General features: G+C 44.9%; 3 protein-coding genes across 4 annotated transcripts in view; 1 reads left to right on the top strand and 2 right to left on the bottom strand.

Annotated features, from left to right (window-relative positions):
- Positions 1-1,382: 1,382 nt before the first annotated feature.
- LOC127009166 (DNA-directed RNA polymerase III subunit RPC6-like) lies at positions 1,383-8,564 on the bottom strand. Its single transcript, XM_050881960.1, has 9 exons — positions 8,108-8,564; positions 7,914-7,960; positions 7,491-7,608; positions 6,739-6,840; positions 5,520-5,669; positions 5,097-5,224; positions 3,335-3,458; positions 2,244-2,414; positions 1,383-1,580 (listed from the first exon to the last, which is right to left on the bottom strand). The coding sequence occupies exons 2-9, from the start codon at positions 7,949-7,951 to the stop codon at positions 1,497-1,499; spliced, it is 915 nt and encodes a 304-aa protein (XP_050737917.1). The 5' UTR covers positions 7,952-7,960; positions 8,108-8,564; the 3' UTR covers positions 1,383-1,496.
- An 815-nt stretch (positions 8,565-9,379) lies between these two features.
- LOC127009437 (serine/arginine repetitive matrix protein 1-like) lies at positions 9,380-11,673 on the top strand. The gene is made up of 2 exons (XM_050882533.1): positions 9,380-9,842; positions 10,082-11,673. The coding sequence occupies exons 1-2, from the start codon at positions 9,822-9,824 to the stop codon at positions 10,940-10,942; spliced, it is 882 nt and encodes a 293-aa protein (XP_050738490.1). The 5' UTR covers positions 9,380-9,821; the 3' UTR covers positions 10,943-11,673.
- A 5,932-nt stretch (positions 11,674-17,605) lies between these two features.
- The window catches only part of LOC127009165 (GATA-binding factor C-like), a 97,856-nt gene continuing 93,338 nt past the window's right edge, over positions 17,606-22,123 (bottom strand). For both annotated transcript variants that reach the window (XM_050881959.1, XM_050881958.1), the window contains exon 5: positions 17,606-19,902. In XM_050881959.1, the coding sequence (XP_050737916.1) occupies positions 19,537-19,902 (366 nt within the window). In that variant the 3' untranslated portion in view covers positions 17,606-19,536. The remainder of the gene's footprint in view (positions 19,903-22,123) is intronic.

Raw genomic sequence — 22,123 nt, 5'->3', positions numbered from 1 at the left:
TGTATCCAGTCCTGTGCTATGCTCTTTACAACCAACCATTTTTATGCCAGCATGCAAGCTTTGAATTTCTCAGAATGCAAATATTTGTTTAGTTCTCAGCATGTCACACTGTGGTCACATTTCAACACCTGCAACCTGTTAAACAAATGAACTTCTTAATATTACTCTCTACAACTTAGGTCTTGTGTTAGTTTCCAACAACTTCTGCTGGTGGGTGTGACAAGCATTGACAATGAAGCAGTTGACCCCATCAATTAAGATAAACCCAGTAAGCAGACAATATGTGAACCAACAATGCCCTAAATGTGTTTTTGTGGTGAAATGATTTGTGTGATGCTATGAAGAAGCAGACCATGTCTGAAATGCAAAGTCCACCCCTTAATGTTGATTTTCTTTTGCAAGTTGGGTAAGGTATGAGGTCAGTAGCCATGTGATCATAGCTGACATCAGAGTCAAGAGTGACATATGATATGGGAATCTATGATGTGGCTGATTTCAAAAGCCATTTTTTTCCTGGAATAATTTATTGGTTCTTGAAAGTTTTGAAAAGCAATCGTTCTTCTGATGCAGGAGAATGAGTTGTGGTTACAGTTACTGTTTGGCATGGAATAAGTATATGAAACAAGAACATAATCATCTTGATCCAACATGACAAAGTAGCGGTTACACAAATGTGCTATGGGGGTATTTATCACTCCTCGAAACACATGAAGAATTGATTTATTCGGGAGAAATATTTTTTCTTGAAAACTCAGTCACGATTCAAGTGTCAGCCCTTGAGACATGAGCAGACTCCAGCATTAAGCCAAAGGGCACCTCCAGGGTTTAAGTCTTCGAGTCTTCATCAGCATCCTCAGACATACAAATGGAAAGAACTATGGAGGCCACCAAAACTACACTTTAATGATTTGAGCCTTCACTCTTGGTGCAAGGATGAAATACGGTTCCAACACTGGCCTAAATGACCTATGGATTGATAGTTGTGTGACACCATCACTGCTCATGACACTCCTTCATGCAGAGGCTGGGTGGGTGGTAAAGAATGGCTAAGTGATAATCCTTTACCAGCATTCTAAACAAAAACAGTTGTGAGGAGGCGCAGTTCACAAGGCAAACCCTCGTACCACAAACTGCATCTCCTTGTTTTGATCTTATAACAGATGATGCAATAGATGTACTCAATCCCCATGTGTCGGCCACCATCTAATATTCTGCCACCAATCACTGTAACACATGCTGATGATCTTAACAAACCTGATGTGCACTGTACGATTACTGTGGCATCCAAAAACAAATTGAACAGGTCCACTAGTTATTTTTTTCTATGAAAATAGTGACATTATGTTTTTAGCCTTATGTGTTGTCAAATAAAGCCAGTCAAAAAAAATTAAATATTTTATTCGTAATATGTGCATGTATGCATATTGTTTTGACCCTTACAGAGACTTCCTGTAAAGATGAAGTAGGAACTCACCAACTGCTTTCCAAACCTTTCCTCACCACTCCAGGTTGAGCCATTGCTTCATGTAGCGGCATTTGGTGGGCGTCACGTCACCCACATCATCGCATTCCTTAATAAGCTGCAACAAGAGAACTAATTTAGTAAACAAGCACATGATGTGCTGCTGCAACTGTTCTGGTTATCATGGAAAAAAAGTTTCAGCAGACTGATATGTGTGAAGCTGATGATAGTTGGCTTGAAGGCAAATAGACAACACAAGGACAGACAACAAAGCAAATGGTTGGAATATGGTGGAGATAAAACTAAAAGGGTCGAAAAAACAATGTGTGGTGCACCAACATGACCAAAGAAATGTAAAAAAAGCCTGGTTCTGGTGGAGGGAGTGTGATCAAGGGTGCATCACAACAGGATCATGATTATGTGGTGGTGAAGCAGATGAGGAATGGAAGAGACCTGTCTTTAGTGGGTTAAGAGTGTCGGTAGATGCTCTGGAGTAAAGATTCTGCCTGACTGGTGTTAACTCCTTGACTGTGGATTTCCTACAAGAAGACCTCACCAAGCTACAGGAATGGAACAAAAAGTGGCTGCTACAATTCAATGAAGAAAAATGTAAAGTCATGCACCTTGGGAGGGGATATCCAGCATACCAATACCATATGGGAAACACTTGACTATCAACCACTGAGGCAGAGAATGACCTGGGAGTGTATGTTACCAGGCTATCAGTAAAAGCCAAATCCGTGCCAATCGCAGTGGATGTGTTAAGATAGCAGGTACCCACCGGACAAACTCCACAGGGTATGGTCATGAGGGACGGGGTGGGCATGAAGGAGGTGACGGCCCGGTACAGCTTCACTCCCTGGGCTCCGTCAGTGGCCACGGAGCGTTCGACCTTCCCATCAAACACTAGTGTCTCGAGGATGGTTTCAATATCCTCGACGCTGAGCTGGACCTGTGGCATACAATGGATCAATAAGACGCTGCACTTCCACAATTATCAGGTTTGCTTTTGTGGCTCATTCGTTTTTAGTTTCCTTGATAAAAAAATCCCTCAAACTCAACATGACAGCATCCTGCCTCCGTCACCCATCCACATGTATACCAAAATATTTTTAACCCAATCTTCATTATTCTTATATGTACACTCACTCCCTTTATGGAATGCCTTTACTGCCTCCAACAACTCTTACCAACACACCACATTTTCATGATGTCCAACAGGGCATTCATTCTAAGGCAACTTAACCCTTAGATGGCAGCAGAATTTGAAGAGTAGCTCCCCTCAAAATGAATCGTCTATGTATAGTCATTGCCGACCTTAGGACCATAGCATAAATCTAGTGTTTTAACTATCGCCTATATATAGATTCTACGGCAATCTGGAAGTGATGTTATATTTCTGCCATACAAAACTGACTGACTGAATTTTGGACCGTCTATACAGTAAATAGTTCTACCGCCGTCTAAGGATTAATCAACTTTTTAATCATTAAGTGTTGCATACAAATTTCTACCTGATCAGTTGTGGTTTAGGATATGTAAACAACCAGAATCTAAGAACTCAGGCAGTGGTGGAGGTGAACCCAACTAGCACTCACTCTTCACATACAAAACCAGCCTTGAGCATCATAGAGAAATGAAACAGAAATAAAATAGTTACTCCCACAGGAATTAAAGAGGAAGAGTAAACTTTAGCATAATGAAACTGGTAATAACAAGGCGCTATACCCATCCTTAGGGAGTAACTGAAGGAAAAAAATGCATCTTCGTAGCATTAGAGAATAGTGTAATGAAACAAAAGTAATAACAAGGTATGCCCACTCTTAGGGAACAGCTGAGTGAAACAATACATCCCAGTAGGTTTAGCTTTACCTTAGTGATGCCCAGCTCACTGATGTGCTTTAGGATTTCTTTAGAGGAGGCATAGGAGGCATTTCTCACGGCTATTGGCCCACCAGCGACCTGCCTCGCTCGCACCATTTTCTGCTCTAAGAACCTGGCAAAAGAAGAATGGCATGACTGAATCAGCTCATTAATGTGGTATAGTATATTGCTAAGAAGGTTACAGATTCCAGGTGAACTTATCTTAATGTATATATTGCATTAGTAGAGTCAGTCCACTATCTGCACTCATTACTACTGGTTTTAAGCACATGGTCATTCTCACATTCAACCCATGATTGGTTTATTTACTTATTGGGGTATGGCATTATGGTTTTATAACTACAGTAGTCATAAGGTGCTGAACACATAACTTTTGACTGCATACATGTTTATAAAAGTCAAAGGTGCATGATAAAAAATATTAAAAACCTTAAAATTATAAAACTGTAACCACTATTAACCCTTTGACTGTAGATTTCTTATAAGAAGACCTCACCAAGCTACAGGAATGGAACAAAAAGTGGCTGCTACAATTCAATGAAGAAATATGTAAAGTCATGCACCTCGGAAGGGGATATCCAGCATACCAATACCACATGGGGGAACACTCCACTATCCACCACAGAAGCAGAGAAAGACCTGGGAGTATAAGTTACCAGGCTACCAGTGAAAGCCAAATCCGTGCAAATCGCAGCGGACGGGTTAACAACAAGCCTAGAGGAGATGGAGGACAATTCCACCCATGTCCATACACAGTTTTCTACGCCTCTCCCTCTATTCTTTTTGACTTCATCAGCTCTGCCTAAACAACCCCTTGCCATACTCTTTCACAATGCAGTGTTGTGCCTCTTTTCCTTGCAATCTTCTGCCTTACACCTTGCAAGCTCTGGGAAAAACACCTGAGGAAAATATAGTTATGGGAAGGTTGTTGACATTATTGTTGGCATACATGACATCAGTTACATCCATACCTTTTTCATGTTCAAAGAGCGCAGAACAATTTCACACCCCACCTGCTGCTACAGGAGTGTCCCAGATGGCTATGAAATGTTCTAAGTGATGGAGCTGTGGGATGACCATGATGCAGAGGCACACATGAGATATTAATGGACTAAGACTACAAAATGAAATGATGATGATGAGGAGGAGGGGAGGGTTAGGAGGAGAATTCAAATGATGATGATGATGATGAGGTATGTTATGCACGTAAGTTTACAAATCACATGAGCGACTTTTGTGCTCATTTCATGATCGCTTGACTTAAACTGAACTGTCTGCTCTATTGAAATGATCAGTTGACTGAGACTAATGCTTTGAAAAACAACCAGGAACAAGGATATTATGTCTACGATGATAACCTTGCTAATGTCACTGAAACACGCACTGGAGACATTTTTGTAATTTGTAAACTTCCGTGCATAACAGGTGAGTGACGCCGATAAATATACTCATGGATATGCTGGGTCTTGCCTCTGAGCACTGGCTAGAGTCAAACCACTTTAAACAGTCCATTTGAGCATTCGATTCCGCGGGTCGTTTCCTCCCCTCTGCTCTGCCACAGTCCCAACACCTATTTTTTCCCCCTCATATGTTATCTATAGCTAACATATGAGAGGAAGGGATAGGTGTTGGGACTGTGTGGCAGAGCAGAGGGGAGGAAAGGACACGTGGAAATAATGGAATCGAATGCCCAAACGGACTATTTGAAATGGTTCGACTATAGCACTGAGAGCCTGTCACGTCCCCTCACCTCCAGCACTGTTGGTTGAGGATGTCCACAAACTCTGAGTCAAAGTGTTGGTCGGAGTACCACGCGCCTCCCGTCAGCGAGCGGTCGGGTTGAAGGTCGTAGAGCAGGTAGGTCTTCTTCTTGGGAGCCTGTTTTAACATTTTCAAGAAAACTAAACATCTGGATACTGAATTCAAACCAATGTATTAGTAATCCCAAATATCATTGACACTAATAATAAGCCTGTACCAGTGTATTTATACGTTAATACTGTGAACTGATTCTGCCCCTTATTTTTCTAGTTTTGTAACACTAATGGTAAATGATGTTTTATATATTTTTTCTATATATTCTTTGACTGAATAATGCTGAAAATAATGGATAAAAATGTAGCAAAGGGGATTTAAGTTTTACCAAGAATTTTTAAACATTCCTGAAACTTACAGCAACAGAATTGAAGCTCTTGATCAGCTTTTTGCTTTCTAGTTTGCGCAGAACCTTTTCCACTGTGTTCAGGTGCAGGTTACTCTTGGAGCGGATCTCCCGCGCCCAGATGCCTTGCGTGCCGTGCTCCTCAATGATCTTGTAAACAACCTGAAAAAAAAAAAAAAAAAAAAAAAGATAAAATACAAATGCTTCTCTACTTATGCTGTGTTGATTTGAGATTCTTTACTTGATGATAGTGTGGTAGTGATATGTATTCAGTAAAATATATGCTGAATTACTAATTCTGATCTGTTCCTGAGCTAGTGATGAGCAGTACAATATTGAGCTGATGCTACAAGATGGCAGTTGGGTGCAGCATCTTCCTGCATGGTCCTGAGCATGTTTAAGGTAGGCCTGGCAAGGCTATGATGTTTGGTAGGTGTGGCTCTGAACCCTCTATACCCTGTGGTTATGGAGTCCCTGACTGTGATGGAGAACACTGCCAAACACTCACCTGAGTCCTTCAGCTTCCCTGAATATTAAAATGTATTTCCATGGTTATGTATGTGCAACAAAAGAAAGGTAAGTGACCCTCTCAGTATATGCCATAAACAGCATGACAGTGACTGATTGTGTTGTTTACAAAAAGTGTCAGGGCAGGGTTGCCAGGTCTGAAGCTGTTCCCATTACCCAATTCCTCAGTTTTTATTGTTGAATGAATCTGTTTATTACAAAAACTTCTGAGGGGTTGATCATAGCACACAAACACTTCATCAGCTGGTTGAATGTCTCAGAGGCAGCACATACGATAATTCTGTAGTTGCACCATGCCTCTTTCCTTTGTTTCACAATGATATTTACTGTACTTAGAAGGCAGAGGCAACATAATTACTACTCATCAAACTCTCTGAATACTCTGGGCTGATGCCAAGTGATTGCAGTAAGCTGCAGCGTCTTCCCTCTCAGATCTGAGTACGTTTAAAGTAGCCTATTCTGGGCTATAATGTTTGGTAAGTGTATTCAATTTGTAATGGGTTTCTCAGAATATAACTCCATCGTAAGTAGAGGAGCATCTAAATGAGGAGATTCATTTAGCTGCTGAAAGGTGTGTTTATATATTATCATGAGATTCTTCTATTTGACAGATGCTCAACTAGTGTATATCTCAGGGAAAATAAGCTTTATTCTGCAGCAGTGATGATGCAGTATTATCAGCCTAAGCCAACGAGTCAGAGACCTGCTCCTCCGGCTCAGCGCCCTTGATGCGGTGGAGGCTGCCGGGGTCACGCAGCTTGAACACTAGCGCACCGTCATCCTTCTTCAGCATGTCAATCCGGCTCTGCAAACACATTTATAGTCACTAGTAACCTGTCTTCAGCATGTCAATCCCACTTTAAGAGTACATTTGAAATCCAGTGCAGTGTTATCTCTCTCAGTCAGGTCAATCTGGCTCTGCAAACACACATACACTGACTAGCCATCTGTGTATCCAGTGCTCTGTTCTCCCGTTCTTTATTCTTCTTGGATGTAAAAGAGTGTAAGTTCTAGCAATCTCAGTATCCAGTTCTGTTCTTCTGTAATATAAGTTCTGGCAATCCGTGTATCCTGGTCAGTCTTTTCCTGGGATATAAAAGACTTCAAGTTCTAGCAATCTGTGTATCCAATTCTCTGTTCTTCTGGGATTTATGAGACTGTAAGTTCTAGCCATCTGTATATCTCTATTCTTCTGGGATATGAAAGACTAAGTTCTAGCAATTTGTGTATCCAATTCTCTACTCTTCTGGGATTTATGAGACTGTAATTTCTAGCCATCTGTGTATCCAGTCCTATGTTCTTCTGGGATAGTATATAGACTGTAAGTTCTAACAATCTGTGTATCCTGTTCAATCTTCTGCAAAATAAAAGACTAAGCTCTGTTCCTAAGGCTGTTAGCTCATCGCTGGACACACACGCCACAAGAGCAGGCAGTCGTGTGTTGTCTCAACGTACGTTTGCGAGCAGCTTGTTGATGACAGCGACGATCTGCTCCTGTTTTAGTTCCGGCATGTCGTTTTGTATTATCTGGTGGTTTATCCCCTGCTTGAATTCGTCACACAGTTGAATCACTCTGGAAAGATTCATGTTTGATAAGTCTCTTCACCCCAAGGGGACAATGATGTTATAACTATGCAGTATTATATTCCTGATTGGCGTACATAATTTTTTTGCTCTGAACAAAAGAAAAATGATCGAGAGGAGAGAAGAGAGGTCAATTTCATATTTTTTGAAGTCAATTTCATATTTTTAGGTCAAGATTTTAGTCACACAAGTATAAAGATGAAATTTGGCTGAACCATAAAAAAGAAAGTTGTCTGAGTACACATTGGTGAATAAACAATGCTGTATACACTCTACCAAATGCAAACTGCTTACCTTTTTTCAACTTCCGGTGTTATAGCTGGTGGTGCCATTGTGGATATCTGTAAACAAAATAAACAGAGAAAGCCTTTACTGCATATTCATCTATATAATCCTTTTCATTATACGTTTACCATTAAGCTCAAAAACATGTACAGCTTAGCGTGTGAATCCAACTTGGTCAAGACTATCCCTTACTTGTTACGTACCTTGTGAAGTTGTTGTTGTTGTTGTTGTTGAAGGGCTGTGACAGTTCAGGAGACGGTGCTCGCCCTAGTGCTCTCCTGAGGAAGGCGCGGAGGAGGCGATGACTGTTGGTCCTTCAGGTGGCGGGACCCCCTCGGCAGCCAGGGTGAAGGATGCACGTTTAAAGCCAGGAGTTTCTTTTTCTTCTTCTGGAGTGTTTTAATTAAGGTCAGCTGAGCAGCATGGGAGCTTCTTCTTCTTTTGACCTGTAACGCTTTGTATCGCTTCTTAGGTCCTCCTCCTCTCGTTCCTCCCTTCTTATTCACACAACTTCCTTTTCAGCGTTATGTTATTTTCTAACCTGAAATAAAGCCACTTATATTCACTTATTCAAACATTTGTGCCCTTTTTTCCCAGCTGTGCGGCTATTTGTTTACACTCAGCCTTGATCTGAACTTGAACTTGTTGTCGGGAGTCGCCCAGTCCACTGACGGTGTAGCCTTTGGTTCGGCGTTCTCCAATGAGATTCTGCTGCAGGAAGGGAAAGTGGGGGAATCTTCCCTTTCTCACCTCATTCAGCGTCGCAATCCTACTAACCCCCCTAATCACTGGCGAGGGGAGGGCTCTTTCATTCTTTCATTCGTAAATTGCCAGATTCCTCCAGACTTAGCTGATCAGTCCCTGGGCGTACTGCATTTGCCTGTCAGTACTAGGATGGGAGAACCGAGTACTTTCTGCAAACCGAGTAATTCTGTTTTGATTACTCTTGAAAACCGAGTAAACTGAGTACTGAATGATTACTTTACTCAGGCGCGACAGCAACGTAAGCGGGCAACAGAGATTCGTATATTTTGAATAGCCTGTACCTTTACGGTTACCACCTTTATTATTGTGGTTTCATAGTCATTTATGTGTAGTTCATCAATGCGTAAGACCATTGATAAGCGTGGCGGGGAAGCGAAGTTGGCGCCATTCTTGGTTAGTTCTTCTCTGGGATATTCGTCTATTTGTCCTTAGCATTACGGTTACTAGCTATATTACGGTTTCCATGATCATTTATTTGTAGTTCATTCCTGCGTAAGATCATTAGTAAGCGTGGTGGAGATGCAAAGCTTGGCGGGGAAGTGAGAGTTGGCGCCATTCTGGGATATTCGTCTATCTTAAATATCCTTTAGCTGTCCTCTCCTTTTCTAAACCTGTTCCTTTAGCTTTCCTTTATTGATTCTTTATTGTATATGAGGACTGAGACGAGCCATAGTACATATATAACGTCTTCCTTATATATTTAGATTCTGTGGATGAGGTGTTGGCAGAACCGGAAGCACATATATACATGATAGGCCGCATCGCATTCTCGGAGGTACAAGATGATAGGAACGCTAACAAAACACACACACGACTTCCTGTATTCTGTCACCAAGTCAACAACAACTATCGGCCAAGCAGGAGGTAGAGGCAGGAGGTTCCGCAGTCTAAGCCCTCCAAGTAACTGTGAAAAGCCATATAGCGTAAGAGCGAACCTGAGAGTTGGATACAAACGTTAAGTCTCCTGATAAATACTTCAATGTGGATTTCTTGTATGGATGGTGATGGGGAGGACTGAATGAGTGGCTTCGTCAGGATGGAACCTTCCCCTCAGGCGGTAAGCAGACGGAACACCTCAAGAAACTAGCGTAGGAGGGAGACGACGAGGGATTCTGAGAAGGAGATTTCTGTCTGCCTGCACGGGGTATCAACATGCGCATCGATGTAAATTATGTAAGTACTCTCTCTCTCTCTCTCTCTCTCTCTCTCTCTCTCTCTCTCTCTCTCTCTCTCTCTCTCTCTCTCTCTCTCTCTCTCTCTCTCTCTCTCAATAAGTCAACACACACACACACACACACACACACACTATAGATAGGAGGCTCAGTGGTGTCTGCCGATATGCTTCAGATGAATAACACGGCAGTGAGTGCACAGTGAATCTATGTATGTTTATCTCTTCCTTCGGGTTCCAGGTAGCGGCCGTGGGTGGGGGTCTCGTGGCCGGGCTCCTCGTCATAGGGGTAGCGTGCTTGTGTCACAAGACTCACAGATCACGCTTTCGCTGTCGCCGCTCAGCCATCCGCAGTAGTATCCGGCGGGCCTCCCTCTACTTGTCCAATACAAACCCCTTTGAGCTGAGCGTTGCCGAGTTGCTCTTCAATCTCACAGGGGGTACCACCGTCCAGCCACAACAACCTCAGACGGCAAGTTCCACCCTCAACAAGCGGTTATCCTCGCCTCCCTCCGCTCACAATGCCGTGTCTACAGACCTACCTCCATCCCACCCACCGCCTCCACCACCCACACACAAGCTGGCCAGGCGACAACGATCCGCACTGAGCCAGAGTGCAGCGGAGGAAAGAGTTAAAGTGAGAAGGGAGAGGAAAAACGTGCCTCCTGGTATGACAAAGGAAGGTCCTGTTGGCGTGTATCAGTCCAGCACGGAAATGGTGACGGTGACTCCACGCAGCCGTGCAAAGCCAGGACCAAAGCCTCCGTCCAGGGAAAGCATCGTCGCAATGAAGACTACTATCAGAGAGCACAGAGACCACGCCGCCATCCACCGGACAGACATAGGAGTACTAGAACACTCGTCGCGGGGAAAAAGACCCCATCATCTCACCAGCCAGCCCGCCCAACACTCTGGTCCTACATGGCACTCTTCAGGCACTCTTCCCCTCCCAGCCCCTCCTGCTGAGTCTCCTGATATCTTCGCTACCTTTATCAGCACTATAAAGTCTTCTGGCGAGCTTGGAAATAACTCCACCCCCAAATCACACTCCCTGGGCTCTCGTAGCCGCCGGGTTCCGAGAGAAGTTCTGAGGCCTCTGTAGCATATACGTCCTGCAAGAGGCTGACGAGGCCGCTGCAGGGGACGGGTCTGGTTGGTTACGTTAGACGCTTCCGCCCCTCACAGCAACTAATTCCAAGGCCCAAGAAGATCAGTCGGGTTATAGGGAGTGTTTTTTTAGGTTCATGGTATACAGAAAGGCCAAACGAACAGAAGGGTACCCATGGAAAGGCCCACAACTCCTACGAAAGCCTTGAGCCTTGTCAGTTGTGTGTGTGCTTGGGCGATGGAATGGTCACTAATATGGCCGAGGATGCTGGTGGAGTGTTTTTGATCGTGAGCCTGTATTAGGAAACTGCTTTTCACTTTTTTCTTCCTGCGACCCGGCTTTACTTAACTATTACCCTCACGACCATTTCTGAAGGATCCCGACAGTGTTGCGAGCGGCTTGCCTCCCGCAGTGCTCATCTGGAGAATTCAAGTTGATTTTTTTTCTGGTGGTCATCTTGCTGTACTGTCCTTTACCCGTTAATTGTTTCAAGTATCAATGCTGGATTATGAAATGGTCTGTTTGTATATTTTTAGGTCATCTTAAGGTAATATTGATCGCTATGGCTGTTGATATATAGTAAAGATTTTGATGATGGACCTTGGCTGATATTTGCAAGAGGCTATACACTATCATTAAAACTATATTGTAAGACTTGATAAATTTACTTTCGGTGCAATGTATATATGTAAAAAAGAGATTGGAAGTCTATATTAGTCTATGATGGTAAAGACTTGGATGATAGAGGTTGACTGATGTATGCAGGAAGCCATACACTATCATTAAAACTATATTGTAATACTTGGTGAATTTACTTTCGGTGCAATGTATGTATTAAAAAAGAGATTGGAAGTCTATATTAATCTATGATGGTAAAGACTTGGATGATAGAGGTTGGCTGATATTTGCAAGAAGCCATATACTATCATTAAAACTATACTGTAATACTTGGTGAATTTACTTTCGGTGTGATGTATATATAAAAGAGATTGGTATATTAATCTACAACAGTGGTGATTTAGAGATACAAACAGTAGGCACTCTAATCAATGTTCTCTTAGCCTATAGCCGTGAGTACTTGGGCCTAGGCTATGGAGAGATCAGGGTTAGGAAGGAGAGGGGAAGGAGGAGGGAGATTAATACGTCTGGTTGTACTGCACGTGCGTAGCTACATATTAGAGCGATTAACAACATATTGCCATTACCGCGGTTTCTGTGACTGCAAATTTATCGTTAACTATGTTGCTAACGCGTTGTCAGTCCCGGCCCGGAGCTTCCTGTGTGTCCCAACATCCACCTCTTCCTGCATAGATTCTCAAGGCGCTTTCGACTCTCACAGTGATTTTTATGAGTGTTTTTCACGTTCACGGTCCAGAAGAAGGGTCAGACTACCACTAGGGTCATCAAAGTACTCCTGGAAATGCCCAAAACTACGAAAACCCTGTTAAAAGCGAGTGCGTGAGCGGGGAAGCGCTTGAGAATATGGTCCCTGGATGGCTAATAAGAAATAAATGATTTGGCTTTCCCTGGAGGAGCTTTTTATTAACATGTTCACTCAGTAGAGGATAACAGAACATAGATGCTACAGATCCCTGGGTCATGAAGGGGTGTTTTTCCTCAGCCTTTTCCTCCATATACAGCCTACTATGGCGACGGACAACAAACTGACGGGGCCCCAACATAGTAAAGGAGGTGAGAGATGTACAGGAACAATACTAGGAAGGGACATGATGGCAGGAGCGGCGGTTTCATCTCTTAGGCTTAGGGGATGGCGGAGGTTGTAAGGGCGCACTCTAGTATATAACTCTGTGGTCACATCCTTTGTTTATATACCCCATGGCAATATAATTCATCATATTATTGGCCATATGTAAAGTCTGGGATGGAGTAGTGAAGAAAATGGAGATAGTGATGAGGAAATGGAGAGATTGATATATTACGTAAAAATGAAGTAATCTAGAATATGAAATAATTATACAATATTTATGTAGAATGTATGGATGAAATGCTGTGGATTAGTGAAAAAATGTGGTCAAACTTAATACTGATAGGCTAGCTAATGCATCTCCTAAAAAACATAGGCCCAATAACCTTAAATACAATAATCTATAATATAAAGTAGTTATACAAGATTTAGATAGAATGTATGGATGAAGTGCTGTGGATTAGTGAAAAAATGTGGTCAAACTTAATACTGATAGGCTAGCTAATGTATCTCCTAAAAAACATAGGCCCAATAACCTAAAATACAATAATCTATAATATAAAATAGTTATACAAGATTTATATAGAATGTATGGATGAGGTGCTGTGGATTAGTGAAAAAATGTGATCAAACTTAATACTGATAGGCTAGCTAATGTATCTCCTAAAAAACATAGGCCCAATAACCTAAAATACAATAATCTATAATATAAAATAGTTATACAATATATAGATTGAATGTATGGATGAAATGCTCTGTGTTAAGTGAAAAAATGTGGTCAAACTTAATACTGATAGGCTAGCTAATGTATCTCCTCAAAAACATAGGCCCAATAACCTAAAATACAATAATCTATAATATAAAATAGTTATACAATATATAGATTGAATGTATGGATGAAGTGCTCTGTGTTAGTGAGAAAACGTGGTCAAAATTGTTGCTAATAGGCTAACTAATATATCATAAAATCATAATATCCAAAAATGACGTAAAATAATCAGCTGTACAATATTATAAGTACGAAATAAGTAGTCAGACATCATTCTAAGTACGAAAACGAAGACTGAATTTAATAAGATCACTGATTGGCTGAAAGAAGCGGGCGAGAGCGACGCTGATTGGCTAAAAGATCATGCATGACGTCACACACACACCGCGTTCCGAAGCAGCTTCAGACACACACCAGCAGCCGAAGAGGTCACACACGCGCGCTCGTCACTCTCGTCTAACTCATTTTACAGGGATTCAGTGGCTCTCCGGGCAGTGCAAGATGGAATTATAAGTGGAGGTGAGTGTAATTACGGTTGTTTTTATTGGTGGAGGTTAATGGTTGGTGAGATAAGGAGATGAGGTGGGATGAACGCCTTGAGGTATGCCAATGTCAGCAGGTTAGGTTATAAGACGCTTTGGCCTCTCATATCAGCTATTTCTAAAGGCCAGAAAGGGAGTCAGTCGGGTTCTAATGAGTGTTTCTTTAGGTTCATGGTACAGAGGAAGGGTCACAGTACCGCCAGGGTCATTCGACTACTCCCGAGGTATTCTGTAACATAGATTTCTGTTCCTGCCTTCGAGTCTGAGGTGCTGGCATAGTGGCCGCTTTTGATGCTTTAAAAATAGTGAAGCAGACTGTGTACTCTTGGGTGTTTTAAGTACACTCGCTATGCATCCTGGTAGTCACGATTTACCATTCTGGAGTGCTTCTGTGTCAAGGCAAGCATCTTTGGAGGAGTTACGGCTTCCTACTCCCAGAATCCGACACGAAACGAATGGTTTTGGAAAACACTCTAGTTTTTGATTAAACCAATGTCGAATATTATAAGAAAAAATGGCTTCAAGCAAAGAAACGAGATACAAAATATATTTCCTTAATCTGGTAGATATTCACATGTGGTAGGGTACATTTCTGAGGTCCGATCTGGTAACACTATCGACATCGGTGTGGCAGCCTTGGTGGTGGTGGTGGCGGTGGGGACTCGCGGTGCATAGGTTTGGCAGTCCCCTTTGAAGCCCACATCGTCCGCTGTGCTCGTTCATCTAAATGACTAAACTTTGCAGCGAGCGTACACGGGAGGCACCGGTGGCTCTTTCATGTGGAGGCCCCGAGTGTGTGTCTGACAGCGGGCAGCACTTGCAAGGGAACGTCCCGCGTCGCATGATCCCGGCGGCCCATCAGATAACAACGATACTATTGGCTGATGAAACAATGACTCCTATATCGTGGAGCCAATCAGAGATGAGAGCAAGATTGGCCATTCCCAACACGCTTGCAACGCCCGGCATGCGTGGCGGCGCCCTAGTATGAGGTCCGGGAGGCTGGTATGCTGAGGACGATGGGAAGGGAAAGGTGGGGTGGATGGGGGAGTCTAGGAGGGAAAGGGTGTTAGGGGGGAACGGGGGGCTTGGGACGGGTAGGAGAGGGAAGGAGGTGAAGGACGGGGGTGTCTGGGAGGTGCCTCGAGGCCCCTACCCATCAAAGGCATAGCGAAGCGCATCACCCCGGCAAATAACTCTACCTATAACGAAACCTCCGAGTATTTCTGTTTTGTTGCTCAAGTCGTACATGTCCTTGCCTCTCCTGGGAGCATGTTCTCAAACGTTTCGACACCTTAGTGCGAGTACTTCTATTTAAAAAGGCTCTTGTAGGATTTTTAGTGATTTCCATGGGTGGTTTCATGACCCAGGCGGTAGATTAGCAAGGTTTCTGCGCTATGAACGGGGAAAAGACGCCCTAGAGAACCTGTATTACCTTCCCCTTGGCCTTCAACAATATGACAAGAGCCCGAATCGTTTGAGAAACCGTGTCCTGGCCCTGTTCGTTCCTGCTAAAGCCACAAGTTCCTGCGTTCTCCACCCTGCTTTTGTCCATCACTCGTCTACCTCCTACTTGTTACTCAGCGCTATAAGATTCTCCTACACGGCTCTTTTTCAACCATTTACTCATCGGTTAAGTGAGAGCAATAGAGCAAAAATCATTATATTCAAAGCGAACAGCGAGGTGGTAATCCTTTTATTCTGTTGCTCCGATTGTATTTCTTTCTCTCCTTCTTTTTCCTTTTATTTCTTTACTCGTTTTACCATTTTTTATTAACTCTATCTACCTACCCGCCTACTTAACCAGTCTTCTTCACCTTCAACTTCATCTTCTTCATCTTCATCTTCATCTTCTTCATCTTCATCTTCATCTTCTTTTTTTTTTTTTCTTCTTCTTCTTCTTCTTCTTCTTCTTCTTCTTCTTCTTCTTCTTCTTCTTCTTCTTCTTCTTCTTCTTCTTCTTCTTCTTCTTCATCATCTTTTTCTTCTTCTTCTTACGTCACCCAAATTTTCGTGTTTAATAACAAAACAGAATTGAAGTTCACTACGAAACGTATTCTGTTAGACGCAAAAATATAAAAATACATTTCACCAGCATAGTCTCGGGATATCCTCGGCCACATTTAGCACCAGGAGACTGATCAGCCGTAGAATGTTTGTCAGCGAGATTACCACCAGACAGCCACCAACTTTCCATTCCATACATAACAAACGGTATGCTATGAACGGAACGCTATCTAGGCACTGACGCGGGAAAGTCTACGGACAGAGCCAGCCACGTTTACATTACTCCACGGGTCAATCTATCTATATCTATCTTTATCTATCTGTCTATCTATCTACCTCTTTATCTATCCACCTATCTATCTATTTACTTACTTATTCATCTATCTGTCTATTCATTCATAAACATCTCTGCATTTACCATATATCTCTGTCGATTCATGCATATAAGTTCCTTCGTTAAAACTGTATATTAACATGTTTCATCTATTAACCTATCATCGTATTTGCACCCCGCCACCACCACCACTACTACTACCATCATCACACACACACACACACACACACACACACACACACAACCTTCACCACAACCCTTGCTACCATTTACACCACCGTCTTCGTGTACCTACGCATGCATGAGCGCTTCCCCGTTGGCCCGACCCCGCTGCTGAACGACAATTAGCCTAACACCGTCCAATAAAGAAGAGTGAGGACCTGGCCGCTGCGTGGGGCCAATGGGCGGGCGAGAGTCTGAACGCTCCGCCCCTCATTAGCCAGGTAGAGTCAATACCTACCGTGTTCGCGGAATGGAGAACACTGTCGTAGGAGTAGAAGTACGAAGATAAAAAAAAAAAAGAGGAGGAGAGAGAAGAAAAGGGACAGGAAAGGGGATGGTTGGAGTATAGGAAGGAGAGAGGAAGAGGGGATGAAAAGGGCGGGAAAGGGATGAAGGAGTTGAAGTTGGAGGAGGAGGAGAACGAGGAGGAGTTTACGGGAAAGAAGGAGAGTGAGGTAGCAGGTTATCGGAGGAAGGGTTATGGAGGAGCACAATGAGGAGAAGAAGGTGGAGGAGGAGAAAGAAATACAGCAGGGAGGAAGAGGAAGAGGAGTCGTGATTATTAAGTGAGAAAATCATGGGTTAGAAATTTGGAACGTCACGTAAGACAGGGTTGAAACGTACAGAGTGAGGAAATACATAAAGAAAAGAAAGAAAAGGAAGGAGGATGAGGATGAGGAGGGACTATATACATGTAGACAAAGAAAAAGGAAATATTAAAATGTCAAATGGAATGGTTGAGAGGAATGAAATTAGGCTTTACATAATGAAGAGGAGAAGAAGAAGGAGGACGAAAATGACTTTACAGAACAAGGTTACAGAAATGGGACTATGTTGAAATGTCCTGAGGGAGAAGATAAGTCAAACAATGAAGTGGATGGGGATATACTTAGGAATCTATACTACACCTGAAGACTCTGGTGAGGAAGGAGGAATGAAACTAGTGGGGTGGGGGGGAGAGAGGTACATAGGGAAGGTGACTTGTAGCATGATACGTTTTTGACCTCTGAGGGGTGTGTGCATGTGTGGATGGTGGTGGTGGTGGTGGTGGTGGTAAGGAGTAAGAACCACGTTTCATTATACAAATCTTTATTAAATCAAAACATAAATACTGTGATGCCATTTCTTCTATACACATATTGTTTAGATTTTGTGTTCGTTGTTATTTTCAGATATAATCTTTTTTAACGTTCTAGTATTTTCTGAGGCTGAGTGTGGATGCGGGAGTAAAAACTATTGATTGGAAAGGGATGTAATTTTTGTTTTATAATCACAAACGTTGTACTTACGAGGTGGTGAAAATTCTTGTCACAATGTTGTGAGGGGCAGCGGGGTTCATGACACCAAAGGAGATAAACAAGATGCGTTCACTGTTTTATCCGAGAACTTGACGCAAACAACAGAGCGGAGCGGTAAGGCAGAGCGCTGGAAATTCCTTGGTTTTGTCGTGTCGGGGTGTCGTTGGCGTTGCCACACTGGCGGCGGTGATGAACCAACAGTGCTGTGTTGAGGCGCCTGCACACTGTACATCACTCTGGCCTGACACACCATGGTCCTGTTGTAAACACTGATTCCTTGCACCGAGGAGGAGGCGGTCTCCCCCTCACAGTAAAATGTTACAAGAGTGACATCAACGCGTGCACTGTGCGCCGCGCGGCACGTCAGCGAGGCCCTGCCCGGGGCGGGCAGGCGGTGTGCCGGCGTTTACTTCACAAGACATGCAAGACTCCTCTCAATGCTATTTATGGTTTAAACAAATGAGACACTTTACAGAGAAAGCATCGTCGCGCACTACATAAATATTCCAGAAACCACAGAAACGTCCATTACCCTGGCCAGGACGACGTCCCCGAGTGGCGGCGGGCACGCGGCGGGCCGCCCGCCACGTGCCCGCCGCCCCGCCCGCCTCACACTCTCCCGATGCGTGTTGTTCAGGTATTGAAGAGTGACACCAATGCCTGTACAGTGTAGTGTATAACAAAGCAGAAGTACTCTAACGGACTAAGTAAACTTATTTGTGAAATTCATTCAACATGTTGAAACGTTTTGGCCAGGGTAATACAGTAAGGAAACACGTTATGATAAAAATAGCCGACTAGTAATTATAGAGATAAACAAATTTACATTCAGTCACTTATCTACACGTCGCTCGTCGTGCTCAACGCACCACGTGCGCCTCAGACAGGCAGTCGCCCCAGGCCGGGCTGGGGAGCGTCCTGCTCATGTTTTACAAGTTATTTATTGTTTAGTAGATACTACTAATATCAGAAATAGACTTTAAAAGCCCGGGGTTAATCTGAGTCTTCTAAAACTGGACTTAAAAGTCCGAACTCGTCACTGTGCAGAGTAGAGAAGAGAAAGATGAGGACTGCACACTACCCGCCACCACTGCGGGAGTCATGAGATGCGACTCAACTTTGCGCCGAGGGTCCAGTCCTGGGGCACGCTACCGCACCGGCAAAGTTGCGTTAGGATTTCCGCGGTCACCTCCGCTGAGGACGAGGCGGCGGAGCAGATGACTTGGTCCTGCAGTCCTCGAGGGACCAGTCCTGCTTGTGGCTCTCCTCGAATAAATAGTGACCTCAGTAAGGTAATAATCACAGTGTCAGTGGAATGAGGTGAGTAGTACGCCGGAGTATTGAGAGTGTTGTGACACACCCTGGACACACTGCCTATCACTAGCACCTGAAAGACTTGGACGCCGGCTGGGCTGTGCTATTGGTCCGCGCGACGGCTGCGAGCACCGCATCAGGTGGCGCCTGACGAGGAGGGCAGGTGGGAGGGCATAGACCCGTGGTACCCACCGCTGAGCCCTGTGTCTCCGCAGCCTGCCTGTCCGAGCCCGCCTCTGCCCTCCGAGATGCTCTGGGCGTGGTAGAGGTGGGCGCCGCTGTAGGAGGGCTGCTGATCCGCCGCCTCCATGTGCTGGGTGGCGGACGTAAAGGCAGCGACGCCTTCGCGGCTGAGACTGGCAAGCAGGCTGCTGCGGCCGTCGGCGGAGGCGTGTCCCTAGGCCATCGCGCCCACTATACTGTTTGATGACGAGAGTCCTAGGCTGGACGCGGAGGGGATCTGGATCTGTGAAGTGGAGGACAGGCCGAGGCCGACGCCAGACATGGCCGACATGCCGTGCATGGGCGGCGCCGACATGAAGCCGCCCGCCATGGAGGAGCCGTGCATCTGGCCGCCGTACATGTAGTGGGACATGGAGCCGAACCCGGAGCCGCCGGTGCCGAAGCCGCCAAAGCCGCCCTTGTCCAGGGGCTTCAGCATGTCCGGGAAGCCGAGCATTCCCTTCTTCTTCTTGGACTTGGAGCTCAGCTTGCGGTTGCGGGTCTGGATGCCTTCCTTCTTCATGGACAGCGGGCGAGGCACCTGCAACATAAGAGTCATCAGTAACACACTCGAGAAAACCACACACAAACTACTGTACTTGTGTTTGTACTGGAAGGCTTTATTCCGACATGTTTGATAAAATAGCGGTGATTATTTATTTATGTGGCTCCCCTCCCCTCCCCCCACACACTCTCTGTTCTCCCTTGTGCAGTCAGGCAGTCGTCAGCGGCCCCATCAATGCCGCCATCACTGCGGCCCCTCACCATGGCGGCCTAGACGCTATACAGTCTCCCAAGCCAGCTCGGCACACAATAGTTCACAGCCATTCAAGCACACAATAAGACTTTACTCCTGGAGCAACTCAACAAGCATACATTCATGGTTGAGATAGGAATCATAGGAATCATGGCTCTAAACTATGCATGTGGAGGAGCCCTGAACCCACGAAGGCAGCGCATCGATCTCCGTGCGGCCCCGTGTACCCAGCGGCCGGGCCCGAGGGGCGTCTGTCTCTGGACCTGAGTTCCCTCGCTGCGGCAGGAGGGAACATTCCGCCCGGCTGGAGGGAGAGAGGGGGCGAGGCCGCGGCCATAACAAACCATTACGGCGCTCATCCCCCTTAAGTGAAACGCCTAATGCCTCGACGGAAGTCCCCGGCCACGCTCATCTTCCTGATACGTGATTGGTCGATGGATAACAGGTGGCGGGCTGCGATTGGAGGAGAGATAATAAAGGCGGAGGCCGCGATAAAACCAGCGATTGTGGCTCTTCCTGGGAGGGGCGCGCCGCCCCTCCATGGCGCGAGGGAATATTAATGGCGCGGAGGCGAGGGTTTTAGGGTCCGATTCTCTTTATTGTCTTGCCTCGTCGGGATGTAAAGCTTTTTATCATGTTACGCCGTTACGGACGAGCACGCGGCGTCTGGCGGGCCGAGTTTGGCTTTATGCAGCAAGAAGGGAGGGGAATGTTAGGCAAAAATGACATGAAACGGGAGTGACTTAATAACACACACACACACACACACACACACACACACACACACACACACACACACACACACACACACATTCCACATCAGCGCCAGGCATGCCATCCAGAGGTATGCCGTCAATACTAACAAATACTTCAGCGATACTATCGGGACGCAGATCACTGGCGGCGCGGCTTTCCTCTGACTCGCCGCCGCCGCCGCCACCACTACCCAGGTGTTGATGGCGCCTTCCTGAGCAACATATTCAATGGGGCTTTACTGCGATATCCCATTAGTGTTATACGTAAAAGGGAAAGTCGGGAACGTAAGCCACTGTGTGTTGCCTCAGCGTTGGCTCCGTTCCTCGCCTCTGAGCCTGATGGTATAGAGATAAGTATTCCTGACCTTATAGGATCGACTGTCACATCCGGGTCATCATAGCTTACCTTCGCCGGTCCTCCCAGGCAGACCCTTATCGATCAAGCCTCAAGGGTGGACCAACAGCTGGGGTGGGCCGTGTGCCTGCTACCCTGGACTGGTTTCGAACTGAGGCCACGAGTTAGGTTGTCAGACACGTTGACCTTTGTAGTTTTTTTTGTCTTAGATTTTTATTCGTTTCCAGATGGGGTTGCCGTGTGGGGGTTGTGGCTTGGGGTTAACTTTAAGGGTCATATTTTTAAACATTTCAATGTCCCAGTACACTCATTTGACAATTTGACCTCTCTTTCGGCCACCTCTTTTGACTCTTTTTTTTAGGAGCAGCGAGTAGCGGACTTTTTATTTATTATTGTTTCCTTTTTTTGTGCCCTTGAGCTGTCTCCTCTGTATTAAAAAAAAGACTTTCGTAGGAGTTGTGGGCATTTCCAGGGGTAGTTATATGACCCTGGTGGTAGTTTGACCCTTCATCTGTACCACGAACCTTAAAAAAACGCTCATGAGAACCCGAATGATCTCTTTTCTGGGCTTTGAAAATAGTGGCTGTGGGAGGCGGAAGCGTAGGACAACAATGCCGACATAAGACTGGATGCCTTTCCTGACGTCAAGCGAAGACACAGAGGTTCGAATCGCCTTTACTTCCATGGCTTGATGCTCCAACCCACTAGACCACTGCGCGCCCCTAAACGTCGTCCTCTGAAGCAATAACTATTTTGGGGAGGTGCTCTGCAGAAGTACGGAGGGAAGATTTGCAAGATGGGCGTAAAGCATCATCCCTCTTGTATAGATACGAGTATTATCTTGATTATTTCGCTAAACAAGATAAAGCAGATGTAGCCAGAGCCCTTTCCACCC

This window comes from Eriocheir sinensis, chromosome 40 (genome assembly GCF_024679095.1).
Source record: "Eriocheir sinensis breed Jianghai 21 chromosome 40, ASM2467909v1, whole genome shotgun sequence".
Lineage (NCBI taxonomy): Eukaryota > Metazoa > Arthropoda > Malacostraca > Decapoda > Varunidae > Eriocheir > Eriocheir sinensis.
Note: the sequence above shows the minus strand (reverse complement) of the source record. Positions and strands in the feature narration are given on the sequence as shown.

Coding starts and splice junctions, on each gene's coding strand:
- LOC127009166 (XM_050881960.1), bottom strand. CDS start 7,951: ATGGCACCACCAGCTATAACACCGGAAGTTGAAAAAAG. Junction 5,225..5,519: donor AGAGCTTCAATTCTGTTGCT/GTAAGTTTCAGG, acceptor ATGTTAAAACAG/GCTCCCAAGAAGAAGACCTA. Junction 2,415..3,334: donor GTGAGCTGGGCATCACTAAG/GTAAAGCTAAAC, acceptor TGTATGCCACAG/GTCCAGCTCAGCGTCGAGGA.
- LOC127009437 (XM_050882533.1), top strand. CDS start 9,822: ATGCGCATCGATGTAAATTAT. Junction 9,843..10,081: donor TGCGCATCGATGTAAATTAT/GTAAGTACTCTC, acceptor TTCGGGTTCCAG/GTAGCGGCCGTGGGTGGGGG.